Here is a 15699-nt window from a genome sequence, read left to right on the forward strand (position 1 = left end):
TTTTATGCAAGTGGGTGCTTCTTCGTTCCAACCCAAGTAGGCCCAAGAAGAATAAGTCTTTTCTTTTCTTTTGCCTCTTGAACCCAAGCAGATCATTCTGTTATGTGGCTCTATGACCTTAATAAATATTGTCTGTTCATCTGTCTGTCTGTCTGTCTGTCTGTCTGATTGATTGATTGATTGATTGATTGACTGACTTTTTTTAAAATATATTTTTATTGATTTTGTAAATGTGGTTACATAAAAAAACAAACATAAAACAGTGCACAGTGCATGTACCCATCACCTGACCGACAAAGAAACCCCCATCACCACCACCACCCATTGCGGGGGGTTCGAAAATTTACTAGTTTGTATATATATATTTCCTTGGCTCTACTTTGCATTTGTTATTACTGAAAGAGTGATTGAAGTTTATTTTTCACATTTGCATCACAGATTCTACTCAACATATAACCTTTCACCTTATTCCATCGTACCATCAGCTTCTCCAGTTTGTTTTCATCAAAGTTGTTTAATCTTATTTCCATGATTTCAAAATGTATGTGATCCACCATGTACCAGTACCAGTTCTGTAGTGTCCATTTTATAGACTCTTTCCAACCCAATACCACTACCGCTTGAGCACTTTCCAATGCTGCAGTTTTTATTTCTTTAAAATCTCTTAGTTCTCTTTGTTTAATTAAAATCGCTATTTCTTCTGTAATTGTCCAATTAATATTTAACATTTTATTTATTTCATTCTGCACTTCCTTCCAAAATTTCTGAATTTCTACACACTCCCAGAACATATGCATGAAAATTCCTTTCTTTTGGCAACCATGCCAACAATTACCTTTCTCTTTCCCCTGGAAGTGTGCAAGTTGTGCTGGTGTATAATACCATTTGTGTAGGATTTTTCTTCTCATCTCTTTAAGTCTTGTGTTTTTAATCTTATGTATATTTTCTACTATTTCTTTCATTTCACTTTCATCTATTTGTAAATCATTTTGCCAGCATCTTGTCAAACCTTTTATTACTTCCTCTTCTGCTTGCAATAACATTCTATATATATATTGCTAGCTTGAGCTTTTGTATTATTAATCTTTTCTTTTATTATTTTCTCTAAACAATTTTCTTCTCTCAAGAAAGCTTCTTTATTCTCACTTTTATTTAAATATTTACTTATTGCATTAATCTGCAGCCATTTCTGTTGACCCAGCCACCATTCCCGCCGAGTTCTGCTAACTCTCCCATCCTTCTCATATAATTGTTCAATTTTCATTATCCCTTTGCTATTTAATTCTTTTATAATTCTGCTTAAGTTAACGTCATTACCTGTATTCAATACATGTAACGTTGATAATTTTGAGTTTCTAGTTCCCCATTTCCCCTGCCATTTAAACAATATTTCTAAACCTGCTTTCAGAGGGTCGGTTAAATTATTAATTTCTATTTTACTCCATTTTTTAAATAATAACTCCTTATTATTTATATTATTAATTTCCTTTTCCAATTTCACCTACTTCTTTCCCCCCCATAACTGTAGTTCCATTAATCTTTCTATTTGAAATGCTTCTCTATATAGTTCTAAGCTCGGGCTTCCCCACCCCCCTCTTTCTTGTGGGCAAACAGCCATTTTTTCCTTATTCTAGGCCTTTTGTTTCCTTCAATCAAAAAATTTAATTTACTATCCCATTCTCTCAATTTCTTGATTGACTGACTGACTGACTGTCTGTCTCTCTGATTGATTGACTGACTGGTATAACTTTTGGCCTGTAGATAAAATTGGTTTGGATGTATAAAACTCCTTCGACCTAAACCAATCCTCAAGTTTCAATTAACTTTGATGGTAGACAAGGAAGGAAATGTTCAAGCTGACAAGTAGAAAAGATACTTCCTTTAGCAGAATTCATCTTGCGCAATCCACTACTTTCTCCCATCTCTTCCTGCCTTTTTCCCCAAGATCTTATTCTTCCAAATATAGAATAAATTGGACATGTTTAAAATAGCAATAAAGAATAAAATACTCAAGTTCAGATATGTCTTTTAACATTTGATCAAATGTTCTGGTTGAATCCAATGCCCTTTCCTTTGGTGTCACTCACCTTCCTGTGTGGAGATGGTCCCCTCTGGACAAGGAATACAATCATAGCAGCAGATTGGTTCTTCTTTCCGAGCCCGTTTTACAAATCCAGGGTGACAATTGTCCACACATTTGGACTGAGGCAGAGACTAAGCAGAAAAACAAAATTCATTCCAAAATATCTGCCAATTTTTTGTTTATTAGATTGATTAAAATAAAAGGAAACTGCTTAAGAAAGAAACTTCTGAACTACGGATCAGGAAAACATAAAATATTGCAAAGCCTTTGAAAACAATCCAAATTCTTGTTCCACTTAAGATATAAAGAAAAAAACCTAGGGCTGACAATCTTAAATTCAGTCATATCTGTATATTTATATTTTCAATTCATACAGCTGCCATGCTGGTGAAATAAGACTAAAGATTACTGCCTTGTTTCTAGAATTATAGTGAGGTGAAATAATGAGAACATGCCACTTAACAAGGGTAAGCCAGCCAACTTTTGCTGCAGCACGTGGGACATGAAGTTGAGCTCTGTGTAGGAAAGGGATATTTCTAAAGCCCAGTTAGGTATTCAAGACAAGGTCCTTTCTATTGAAGAATTACAGTTTTATAGTTAGTTGCTACTTTTGTCCAACTCTTTGAGCCCCCAAGAACCATAGATTTCAAAAATAAATCCTGGCTTCCACTATCTCCCAAAATTAGAACTACAATTAGATGACATGGAAAGACAGACCTACATTTATTTATGACTTAAATTTGGAGAACTCTCTGTTTTAGTGGAAGACTTAAGGCAGCTGACAATCAAGATAAGCAATTGCATTCAAGGGGTTTTTAGATGGCTTACAAGCCAAAGACCAAATCTAAGTAGCATTTCATTACACATTGACACTCTTTATCTCATTATAGAAAGTTTTTTTTGGGGGGGAGATCAAAGTCATTTTCATCCCTTCATTTTTCTAGTTTAAGGCATTATGTCATATCTGATCAGTCATTTTGGTGTCACTTTGATTGAACAACTTCTTAGCAGCAGGAGCAGGGGTGGGTTACAGATTATGTTACTGCTAGTTCGCTCTAATCTTGCATAGCTGCTTCAATGGTAACATTATCTGAACTAATCTGCTAATCTGAACATACAAAACATTTGTTAGATCAATTCTTGAATACAGCTCATCTGTCTGGAACCTGCACTGCATATTGGACATTAATATGATTGAGAGAGTCCAGAAATATTTCAAAAGAATGCTCATCCACTCCTCTATTTGCAACACAATACCTTATTCCATCAGACTTGAAATTCTGGGCTTAGAAAACCCAGAACAGTTTTGGGTGCCGAAAGAGCGTGTGCATGTGCTATCTTGCATGTGTGAGTGCCCACACCAATAATTCAATGCCTGGGAAGGGCAAAAACAACTTCTCCCACCACCGTTCCCCGTAAGCTGTGCGCGTGCGTGCGCCCCTCAAAATACCCCGTGCGTGCCCTTTTCCATGGGCGCGCGCTTCCCATCCCCTGCCCGCCTGCGGGGGGCAGGGGTGGGGAGGTGCGGCAGTAGGAGGAAAAGGAGCAGCGGCCACCCCTGCCTCCCCACAGTGCCTCCGGCCAAACGCTCCCCTGGCTTCTCGGCCCTGCCCCCTGTCCGCCCGATCTGCCCCCTCTCCTCCTCTGCCGCCTTCTGCCTTGGCACGTGTCTTCTGCCGTGGCAGTGGCGGCTGCAAGACGAAAGTGCTGCCAGCCATGGGGCTGTGAGAGAGGGCTTTCTCCGTGGGCTTCGGGAATGCCCGCCCCTCCCCTCTCGCATCCCCTTCACTGGGAGCACTTTCATCCCAGACTTCCAGCAAGGGGGTTGTAGTAGAGGCAGGGCAGGTGTTCCCGAAGGGCAGGGTGATCAGCTGTGAGGTGGAGCTCTGGAACTGAAGCACCGATGGCGAGAGGGCTGGGAGAAAGTGCTCTCGCAGCCCCCTCACCGTCGGTGCCTCAGTTCCGGAGATCCGCCTCACAGCTGATCACCCTGCCACCGCCCCACGGCTACTGCCCAATGCTGCTGCTAAGAGAGAGAGAGAAAGGGGGGGGAGAGAGAGATAGCAAGAGAGAGAAGAGAAAGAAAACAAGAGAGATAGAAAGAAAGAAAGAGTGAGAGAGAAAGAAAGCAATAGAGAGAGAGAAAGAGAGAGAGAGAGAGAGAAAGAGGGAAAAAGAGAGAGAGAGCAAGAGGGGGAGAGAGAAAGAGAGAGAAATGACTCTTGATTTAAAGCATATGGTAAAAAGCACCCAAATAATAACAGAGGAAAAAAAAACCCAGCTGTTTGTGTGTGTGTTTGTGAACTCTTGAACCATTTCCAATAGCTCACCTCTAATTGGAAATGGTTCAAGAGTTCACACACACACACACACACACACACGGGGGAAGGAGACAGGGATGGAAAAAGAAAAGATAATAATAGTAATAGATTTTGGTTTGGTTTTATTATTAATTTCTTTTAATAAAAAAAGAAGGGGATTTTTTCTTATTTATTTATTTATTTATTTATTTATTTATTTATTTATTTATTTATTTATTTATTTATTTATTTATTTATTTATTTATTTATTTATTTATTTATTTATTTATCTATGCCGTCCATTCCCAAAGGGACTGTCGCTCAGACACTATACTTTTCCGCCCACACCGAAAAAGAATTAGAGGGAACATTGTCTCCCACTCCCTGGAGGCCCTCTGGAGGCTGGAAATGGCCTGTTTCCCAAATTCTGTTGGGCCCAGTAGGCTTATCTTTCGTCCTCCCCAGGCTCCAAAGGCTTCCCTGGAGCCTGGGGAGAGTGAAAATGCCCTCTGGAGGCTCTCTGGAAGCCAAAAACGCCCTCCCAGAGCCTCTGTGTGACCCAAAAATCAGCTGGCTGACACATACATGCATGTTGGAGCTGAGATAGGGCAACAGCTTGCGTGCCAGTAGATATGGCTCCACGCACCATCTCTGGCACCCGTGCCATGGGTTTGCCATCACTGGGCTAGAACTTCATCGCCTTCAATCTGATCTAAATGTAGTTCATGAAATCATCTGCCACAATGTCCTACAAGTCAATGATTACTTCAGCTTCAACCGCAACAATACACAAGCATACAATAGATTCAAACTCAATGTAAACCGCTCCAAACTCGACTGCAGAAAATTTGACTTCAGCAGCAGAGTGACCAATGCCTGGAATGCACTACCAAAAACTTTAACCTTTGACTATCTACAGTCAATCTCACCCCATTGCTAAGAGGTCTGTAAGGGATGTGCATAAGTGCATCATAGTGCATAGCATCCCAGTCTTACTGTCCTATTGGCCAAATTTATTTGAACCTACTTTACTTTATGTTTATACCAATGCCTACTATCTTCTACATGTTTTGACAAATAAATAAATAAAATAAATGAATAAATTAAGTAAATTATGTACAGTAATGAAAAATAAAATTGCGGCATTTATGACGCCATTGGGAGAACAGGCTCGGGCACGTGGAAGGCCTGGGTCATTGCCCATTTCAGAGATTACCGGTTACTACTACCAGTTTTATAGAACCAGACTGAATGGGTAGGAACCCATGTCTGAGTGGGAGGCTTATCCCAGTCAGTTGAAAAGGAGGCAAAAATAACTCTTGTCAGATATGGGCTCTTTAAAAATATCTGAGCCTGCTCTTTTAGGGGACACTGAAACAAACTATATGTCAGGTGAACAATTAAGACATATGAGAAAATAAATGAGCTTCCACGTCTTATTTCTTTAGCGTAGAGTCATATTTATTAACAGACCCAATTAGATTCAACATGCTTCATTCCAACTTAAGATCCCTTAAGATTACATCCAGGTCAAAAGCTCATCTCCCATCCCCACACAGGCAAATCATGTGGACAAATCCAATGCAGGGATTTCTAATTCCTTCCTGTGCTCAGTTACTTTGGATTCTGTGTGAAGGAATGTGTGCTATGTGACATATCTATCACTCCCCTGTCTGTGGGGTTTTTTTTCTTTCTACCATACTGTGTCAGGCCAGCCTTTGAATTCACATATTAACCTGGGGCCTGACACTATACAGATAAGGAAAGGTTTCCAGTATTTTCAATCACCTTGTTGAACAATTTTAGCCGTGAAAGAGCATCTTGGTTGATAATAAGCTTTTGTCTTTCGAGACTCCCTAGTTGCTCTTTGATGGGATCCTTCTTGGGGAAAAGCAACCAACTTATGATATTCAGATCTGCTGCTACATTTCCACTTTGGTCCAAGTACAGTTTCTCCCAGGAAAAATTGCAAAATTCATTCTTCTCCAGAAAAGGATGGAACTAGAATTGAAACATCCAGGAATTTTGAAAGCAATTTGAAACATCCTAAAAGAGGGATCAATTTTAAAGCTCAGCCAGTGAAACAAAGATGTTCAGTCCTCCCTTCACTATGCACTTAAACTTTATACCACTTAACAATGCTTTTACAGCCTTTTCTAAGTAGTTTATAGAATCAGCATGGCTCCCCATTTTACCAACCTTGGAAGGATGGAAGACTGAATCAACCTTGAGCTTGTCAAAATCGAACTCCTGGCAGCCATACTTACATTGTAACTGTTGTATCCTGTAATGGCTACCTTGTATCTCTGTAAATAGTTTGTTCCTTGTTAAAGCGCTGTCTGAGCTAGAATCAGGAAGTCGCTCCTGATTGGCTCAGACGCGGCTGGCTCTTGCTTTGGCGGGAACCGCAAATGTATAAAAAGAGCGGTTTCTCCCAGGCAAAGCAGACGGTACTAGCTGAAAGTCACTTACCTATTCTGAGCTGAATAAAGGTACCGTTCTCACTTAACCCTGCCTCTGGGTCTACTTCACTGGCGACGACGGACGAAAGAAACCACGCGTGCAACATGAACAACCTCCAAATCGGCCGGGCTCCTGAGTTCTTCGATCCAGAGAAGACTTCCTGGGACGACTACTTCACCAACTTCGAGATCTTCCTCGAGGCAGCAGGAATACGGGACGCCGACGCCGATCGGAGACGGGCCATCTTCCTAAACTACTGCGGTCCAGAAATCCGCGCCCTCGCCCAGACTCTCACCGACCCGCTACCAGCAAGATCCGTCGCTTGGGACGTCCTGCAAGCCAAGCTCGCGAGCCATTTCAAGCCAACAAAACCAGCCATGGTTTTCCGGCATCAGTTCTCCAGAATGGCTCAACGCGAAGCGGAATCAATCAACCAATTTGCAACGCGACTTCGAACGGTGCTTGCGAAATGCAAGTTTGACAACCCGGAAGCTCGCCTCACCGATGCCTTAGTTTTTGGCATGAGAAACGCCTCGGTCAGGAACAAGCTCCTCACCGAAGACGAACCGACCCTACAAACAGTGATTAAGCTAGCACAAACCGCAGAGGTCGCCGACGCCGCTGCTAAAGAGCTGATGGATCACGAAAGGAAAGAAGTCATCGCCAAGATAGACTCCACGTTTTCCCGCGCCGAGGACCCAGACGACCTCAGCCCACCAGGTCGCAACGAGGACAGCTGTTTCCTGCTGCAAGACCAGCCGAGACAACACAGATTTCCTCACCCCACCACCCCCTGCGCCGGCTGCCGAGGAAACCATCAGCGCCAACGATGCCCCTTCCGGGACGCCATATGCCGCCGCTGCAACCGACGCGGCCACATCGCCGAAGCCTGCAGAGCATCTGCACCGGAGGAAACCTTCTCCACTCCGCGCCATCAACGACCCCAGAATCAAACACCTCAACCGCGAGAAAACCGACCGTTCCATTTTTCAGGCCGAAAGAACTACTCAGCCGCTAACCGCGACTACTCAAGAGGTAACACTCAATTTTCCGTGAATAACACGGCAACAAAAAATGGGGGCAAAATTGTTATTTCGTTACTTCTAAACAACAAGCCATGTTCTATGGAGCTTGACACGGGGTCTAAATACACCATTATGCCGTGGGAAAAGCTTAAATTGTACATGCCGAGCCTATCTAAATCTGAGCTTTTGCAAACCTCATTGGTAATTAGAGATTTTCAAGGGGGGATAATCTCTGTTCTGGGAAAAGTGAATGTACCTATCGTGTTTAAGAATGTTAAATGTACCCTGCCTATGATTGTTGTTACAGGGGCTAAGCACTCTCTCCTGGGGTTGGCTTGGATGGAACCTTTGGGAATTGAAATTTCTGGTATTTGTACTGTTAACTGTGATAGCATGCCTAACTTTTTACAAGAGTTCCCTGAAGTGTTTAGCCCCACCCTGGGATCGTATAAAGGGCCCCCTATCTCATTTTCTATTGACCCCAAGGTCCCGCCTGTCCGGCTCAAACCTCGCAGGGTGCCCCTTCCGCTCCTTCCCAAACTTGACCTGCAGCTGGATAAGCTCATAAGCCAAGGCATTTTAGTTCCTGTGGAGCAGGGACCATGGGAAGCACCCATAGTCACGCCTCTAAAACCGGATGGCTCCTTAAGAGTTTGCGCTGACTATAAATCCACGCTAAATAAGGCCCTCCAACATCACCCTTACCCCATTCCGGTGGTACAACAACTCCTGCACTCCCTGGGGGAAGGGAAAAGGTTCGCAAAGATCGACCTCGCTCAAGCTTATCAACAGCTACCTGTTGATGAACCGACAGCAAACGCACAAACGATTGTGACCCACAGGGGTGCCTTTAAATGTACCAGATTACAGTTTGGAGTAAGCATAGCCCCAGGGATATTCCAAAGCATTATGGAACGATTGTTATCAGGGATTAAAGGGGCCATTCCCTATTTTGATGACATCTTAATTGCAGGGGAAAACCAAGAACAGCTCAACAAAAGGATAAGGGAAGTACTTCAGAGACTTCAGGACAAAGGGTTGAGAATTAAGCCTGATAAATGTGTCTGGGGAACCAACAGTGTAGAATTCCTAGGTTATAAAATCGATAAGGAAGGTATCCACCCCACAACTGAGAAACTGAGAGCCATTAGAGAAGCCCCAGAACCACAAAATAAGACTGAATTGCAAGCTTTTTTAGGCCTTCTTAATTTTTACTCCGTTTTCTTAAAACAGAAGGCAACAGCAGCAGAGCCTCTACACCGCTTGCTCCAGAAAGAAACCCCTTGGACATGGGGGAGAACTGAACACGAAGCCTTTGTACAAATAAAACAATTATTAACTTCTAAAAGTGTGGTAGTCCAGTATAGTACTTCGCTACCTATCAGGCTTACGTGCGACGCTTCCCCGTACGGCGTGGGAGGAGTCTTGGCTCACGTTTTGCCTAACAAAACTGAGGCCCCAATTGCTTTCTTTTCCAGAACGATGACCAATACTGAAAGAAATTATAGCCAACTAGACAAGGAGGCTCTAGCTTTAGTGGCAGGGGTGAAGAAGTTTCATAATTACCTTTTTGGAAGAAGTTTTGAATTGGTCACCGACCACAAGCCCTTATTGGGTCTTTTAGCCCCCAACAAGCCTACTCCTCCGTTTATGTCCCCAAGGTTAATCAGATGGGCCCTTTTCCTCTCAGGATACCAGTACGAGCTCATCCATAAAGGGGGTAAAACCATCAACCACGCAGATGGCCTCAGTAGGTGCCCCATGGCAGAGTTAGTGGAGGACCCTGTCCCATCTGCTGATGTCTTAATGATAGAGCTCGAAGAAAACCCACTAACTACTGCAAGGGAGGTGGCTGCACACACGCAGCAAGATCCAATCCTAAAACAGGTGGTAAATTGTGTACTTAAGGGATGGCAAAATGACTCTGTGAAACCTGAATTGTGTGACTTCAAAACCAAAAGACTTGAATTGTCATATGTAAAAGGTTGTCTGTTGTGGGGGGATAGAGTGATCATTCCTAAAAGCCTAAGGGTAAAAGTACTCGAAATGTTACATGTGGGCCATCCTGGGATTGTCAGGATGAAGGGTTTAGCCAGAGGGCACTTATGGTGGCCAGGTTTGGATGCTGACATTGAAAACTGGGTAGCTAAATGTGACCCATGCCAAGAATCTCGGCCTAACCCCCCCAAAACAACTCCAGCAGAGTGGGAGCAACCTGCCGGGCCATGGTCCAGGGTCCATATTGATTTTGCAGGGCCAGTGGGGTCACAATACTTCTTGATAGTAGTGGATGCATTCTCCAAATGGGTGGAAATCATAGCAATGAACAACATAACCACAAGTGCCACCATCAAGGTGCTGCGCAGGCTGTTTGCTACCCATGGTTGCCCTGATATCCTAGTGTCTGACAATGGGCCACAATTAACGGCCAGGCAGTTTGAATTGTTCTTAGATAGTCTTGGAGTCAGACACGCACTCATCTCGCCTTACTCGCCCTGGGCTAATGGTTTGGCAGAACGCTACGTTCGTGTGGCAAAGGAAGCCTTGCGCAGATCAGGCCCTGGAGATGTACAACAAAATTTGGACCAGTTTTTGCTAACCCAGCACATTACCCCAAACACTCACACGCATGTAAGCCCTGCTGAGTTACTAATGGGAAGGAAACTAAGGTCCCCACTAGATAGGCTACACCCAAGGTTTTGTACAAATAAGTCAATGCATGTAAACCCTGAAAGACAAATGTATTTGGGACAAAATGTGTTTGTAAAAAATTTTGATGGGGGTGTAAACTGGATGAAGGGAATTATTGTTAAACAAACTGCTCCTAAAACATATATTGTAAAATTGGAGGATGGTCGAATGTGGAAGAGACACATTGACCATGTAAGGAAATGCATAGAAAACTCCCTGGAGCAAACCGATGACACAGACTCTCCCATATCAACAGACTCTAACACACAACCTGATTTACTAGACATTCAAATGGACTTATCGGGTCAGAGAGAATCCTCCAGCGACGCCGAACCATCTTCCTCCTCCGAAGCCAGCGTTGTGCCTTCCAGGCCAGATCAGCAGGCTGGAGCCCAAAATAGGCCCCAGCCGCGCCGGGGGAGCAACAGCGAGCCGACCTCCACCGTCGGCAGCGAGGACGCAACTGAACTGCGCAGGTCGGAGCGAGCCTCGCGGAGACCCGGCAGATTGGACGACTTCGTCACATGGCTTTCGTGATGGATGTATCCAAACTAAGGAGGGAGGGGTGTTGTATCCTGTAATGGCTACCTTGTATCTCTGTAAATAGTTTGTTCCTTGTTAAAGCGCTGTCTGAGCTAGAATCAGGAAGTCGCTCCTGATTGGCTCAGACGCGGCTGGCTCTTGCTTTGGCGGGAACCGCAAATGTATAAAAAGAGCGGTTTCTCCCAGGCAAAGCAGACGGTACTAGCTGAAAGTCACTTACCTATTCTGAGCTGAATAAAGGTACCGTTCTCACTTAACCCTGCCTCTGGGTCTACTTCAGTAACCACTGTGCCACCACAGCTAAATGAGCAGCCATCAGTCTGAAAAGCTTTAATTGGACTCCTGCAGTGAGGAGGGGTTATGCTAAATGCTCCCAGATTTAGTTGAAATATAGGAATATAAAATTCTATCATGCTAATTACAAACCCATAAGTACAGGAGTTTATTTACAATGTATACATTAAAAAAATTATAATAGAAGTGTGTAACATCAAAATATAATTGTGATAATCCCTGCTCTTTGGAAAATTATCCGTTGAACTAAATCTGGCCTCAGCTTGGCCAAACCTGTTAGCGTTTCGCGGAACAAGTAAGTTGAAATGGTTCCCGTACATGGGCATTGGATTTTTTTCTAAAGAAGAACTAGTTTTGATGGATCCATGTCAGGACCCCATACCTGCCATGGCTCTAGCCTTAAAGCCCCCAATCTCTCTTTCTTCTCCATTTTTCTCTTCCTAGATAATGAGGAATATGCAACATTCAAGGCATGGGCCAGAGTCTTAACAACACTATAAACACGATGGTCATTCTTTATCAGAATTCTGTTCTTTTTCTCTTGCATGTCCAATGGTGCTATCTGGGTGCATCGTCTCCGGCCCTTGACAGAAAAGACATGCTTTGAAAAAGAACAGCGAAAAGACTGGTCCTCAAATTTGGAATCTCTAAAAAGATTGGGTTGAAAGGCATCATCATCTGTCCATTTCCTTTCCTGAAAAGAAAAGACCCAAAAACTATGCATATATTTGTGAAGTGTATGTCTTGCCATTGTGAATTTCTCAACTGTTGTAGTGATCCAGACTTTCCCTTCAATTGGTCCTGGCAAACCTTCAATTGTTAAATGGATGTGGCGAACACTATCCATAAGGGAAAATAATTCTATGAAGTGAACAAAGACATTGACATTTCGCCACCTGGAGATGGCATTTCTGAGAGGTTCTGTAGCTCTAGCGATTGAGAATTGATGTGAGATAACAACACAAATTCCATTTCTGACAAGCATTGGAGTGATAGTTCTCATGAAATTCTCTCCCTCCTCTGTGTCTGTTGAAAAGAGACCAATCAAAGTCCATCTAAAATGGAGGAGGATATAGCCAATTCCTGAGTATTGGAACCCTTTTGGGGGGAGCATCTTATGGAAAAAGGGAATTTGACTTTTATCATTCAGAGCTTCTGAAACAATTCCATAACTTATCTGAAGAAGCAATAGAGAATAGTGTATTATATTTAGATTAGATGAAGTCCAAATGTAAGCTTTTAACAAATCCAGTGTGGTTCTCACAAACATATTAGAATAGTTTGTGGTTCGTAACACTTAAGATAAAGAATACAAAATGCAGAATATTAGGAAGTTTGATAATAAGCATTTGTCTAACCTGAGATTTATGATACTGGCCTTTCTCTTTTCTAATAAAATTAACATTCAGACAATAGACATGTTATATCTAGAGCTCTTCAATTGCAAATCAGTTGATTTTAGAGATTTGGTGAAATGTTCCAGATTTAACATTGTTCCAGTTTATCCATGTCTTACTCGAGTCAACAATGGCCATGATGAAAAGCAGTTCTTGAATTCCAAAAAATATATATAATTGAATCTACTACCCACCCACCAACAACCTGATCACTTCACTAGATAGAGAAACACACAGTCAAACCTGTGGGACTTTGTAGGTGCCTACTAATGTTGACATCTGAATGGAGATGTCATCAGGAGATCCATCAAGAACAGACATCAGGTTGTCCCTCTTGCCACAGCTGTAGTTGGGAACATTGGCTTCTCCAGTTGAGAGCATGTCCAGCAAGGCATCTGAAGTCCCAAGCGTGTTCAAATAATTGTCATGGATGTTGTAGCCAAGTGTGAGATTGTTGACTTGTTGAATGGCAAAAATGAAGCATAGGTTTCTTTCTGGAGTAGTAAATGCAATACTGTAAAATAAATTACTGTTTAATTTTTATTAAAGTTAGGGAGGTGGGATGAAGATGTAATATTCATAAATATATTATTCTTTGTAATAGTGCTCAATTTAATTTGTGCAGTGATCAAGATTTAAAATAATTCAACCATTAAAATAGAATCATCAGCAAAGAGGACTTACCATAAGTGACCCAGAAATGCAATTCTAAAAACAAAGCCATAATCTATTCTTACTAGAATCAGGCATTGAATATCAATGAATGGTTATAAAAATAGGGAAATGGATTGGACAGAGGTAAATAGAAATATTTCAATAAACCAATTGCGATTAATTCAGGATAGTATACGACTTGGAGGGTGGGGGTTAGATTTAGATTTGGGTCTCAAAAAATAAGATGTAAGAGAGAAGCCATGGTAATCCAAATGACTCAATAAATAAAAACAGGTCCTACAATATAGGACCAAGTGAAAGAAAAGAAGAGTATTATGACTGGAAATGGAGAGAATGCAACTCCATCCCAGTGAATGACTTACGAGAGAGGTTGATTATAAGGAGCTGTGTTGAAAGACAGGATTATATCAGATATAATTGTGGCAAAGGAGACTATACTGATGAGGTGGTCTCCTGGCCTGTAATAGCTCCATAGTTTCCTTCCCCCATGTTTCTGAAAATTCTGCAGGCACTTCCTTCTCAGCTTCCCAGAGACTGGCTGGGACATCAGCAGAAGCAGAAACAAAGGGAGGAAGTCCATAATTAATTGGGTTGAATCAGTACTCTTCCTAATTCTAAGGAAGAACAAGAAAGTTCGAAGAAATCAAAGCACTCTCACAAGATGGAAATGAGAGTGAATTTCGTGACTGAGAGGGAGATAAACAGAACTTCACCTGGAAAGAGGAGAAAGAAAAAGTACATTCAAGAAGCTCAGTCCCTGAATGCCCCAAAAATGTGTGCAACATGGAATGTGACCTGAGACATTTATCCTTTTCTGATGCAAGATCCCTTTCAAGTTGCTTCAGTCTGATGTTTACATCAAAGGCAATCACTGGAGGAATATCAAGAGGGATCTCACAGAACCAGGATTGTTACTCTAAGAAGCAGCATCTCCTTTGGGGATCCTGAAGTACTTCTGGGACTCCATGTACGGAGGAGAAGCTGGAGAAAAGTATCCTGAAAAATAATAGATAGACGCCTGTTCTGTCTGGGTGCCCCCAGACTTCAACACCAACTGGAAAAAGCAGCCAGACACACTGGTAAAAGCAAAGGTACTTTATAGTTGGGAAAACAAACACAGAGACAAAACTGTTCTTACAAACAGGGTTGTTAGGAGGCTTCACAGCAGAGTCATGACGGCCAGACAATACAACTAACTTCTTGCTGGTACACACACCTCTGTAGAGAATAAGACCCACGCCTCCCCCCAAGGTTTCAGCTTTCAAGGCCACAAGCCAGATTCAGAGACGCCAAAGAGCACAGCCAGATCGCAGGACTCCCAAAGATAATACTCCACAATTACAGGAAGGGTGGGCCTGCCTTTTCAGCCTTTCTGGGGAGAACCACACCCAAACCCAGCTGTTGCCTATTTAGTGCTGGAAATACCTGGCTAATTGTCCCCTTCGCTGGGCTGCTCTTCTCTGCCTTAGATCAATTATGGCTTGTGCATCCTCAGCTAAGGACTCCAGGCTGCTTGCTGGGGAGAGCTCCATCCCGGGGGACTCAGGCTGTTCTCCCTCTCCCTCAGCCTGACCTTCCTCCTCCCCATCTGCCTGGGCCTCCTCCTCCTCCTCCTGTTCCTCATCCTCCCCCTCTGAGGATGGAGCCCGCAGAGGTTCAGCCATTCCCTGAGGAGCCTCAGATGGAATCACAACAATGCCTAGAGGGCATTGGTTTGAAGTGGTTGTTGTCCTTGTTTTATGGACATCTCTAGAAAATGAAGCTGAAGGAAGACAGTTCGACATTCAGGAAATTTGGTGTTGTCCTTCAATGTATTCTCTTGTCTCCAGAAACATCTGGGGAAGGTCCCCCAAAACTATAGAGTTTGGCACCATCTTAGAATGATCACAATTTATTCCAGTGCTGCCTGTCTCCTGATGCTAAGGGAAAAATCTATAACCTTGAACACCGCCTAATGTTAAAAAATACCACAGGAAGAACTAATACTGGAGAAAATTACACAATGCGCAGAAATGGCTAAATTGACATTCGAACTAAGAGGCAATTAGGAATCTTAATTTTATAATTGCTGGAACCTATTTTATCACTGGCTTGGTAAAAGATTAAACCCGAGTAACAGTAAATTTCTAACTATGCAAAAGAAACCTATCTGGTGAAAATCTACTGCATATAGATGATAAAGTTACGAGTAAAGGATTAAGACTATTACTCGTCTTTTTTCTCTGATA

At 42.6% G+C, this 15699-nt stretch overlaps 1 protein-coding gene across 1 annotated transcript in view; it reads right to left on the bottom strand.

The window, feature by feature from the left end:
• LOC139163206 (vomeronasal type-2 receptor 26-like) overlaps positions 1 to 15699 on the bottom strand; it is a 41292-nt gene that overhangs the window by 3385 nt on the left and 22208 nt on the right. Inside the window, exons 6-10 of the mRNA XM_070744167.1 lie at positions 15045 to 15104; positions 13040 to 13254; positions 11782 to 12576; positions 6172 to 6384; positions 2088 to 2214 (exon numbers count right to left, since the gene is read on the bottom strand). Of these exons, the coding sequence (XP_070600268.1) occupies positions 2088 to 2214; positions 6172 to 6384; positions 11782 to 12576; positions 13040 to 13254; positions 15045 to 15104 (1410 nt within the window). The remainder of the gene's footprint in view (positions 1 to 2087; positions 2215 to 6171; positions 6385 to 11781; positions 12577 to 13039; positions 13255 to 15044; positions 15105 to 15699) is intronic.

This window comes from Erythrolamprus reginae, chromosome 2 (assembly GCF_031021105.1).
Source record: "Erythrolamprus reginae isolate rEryReg1 chromosome 2, rEryReg1.hap1, whole genome shotgun sequence".
NCBI lineage: Eukaryota > Metazoa > Chordata > Lepidosauria > Squamata > Dipsadidae > Erythrolamprus > Erythrolamprus reginae.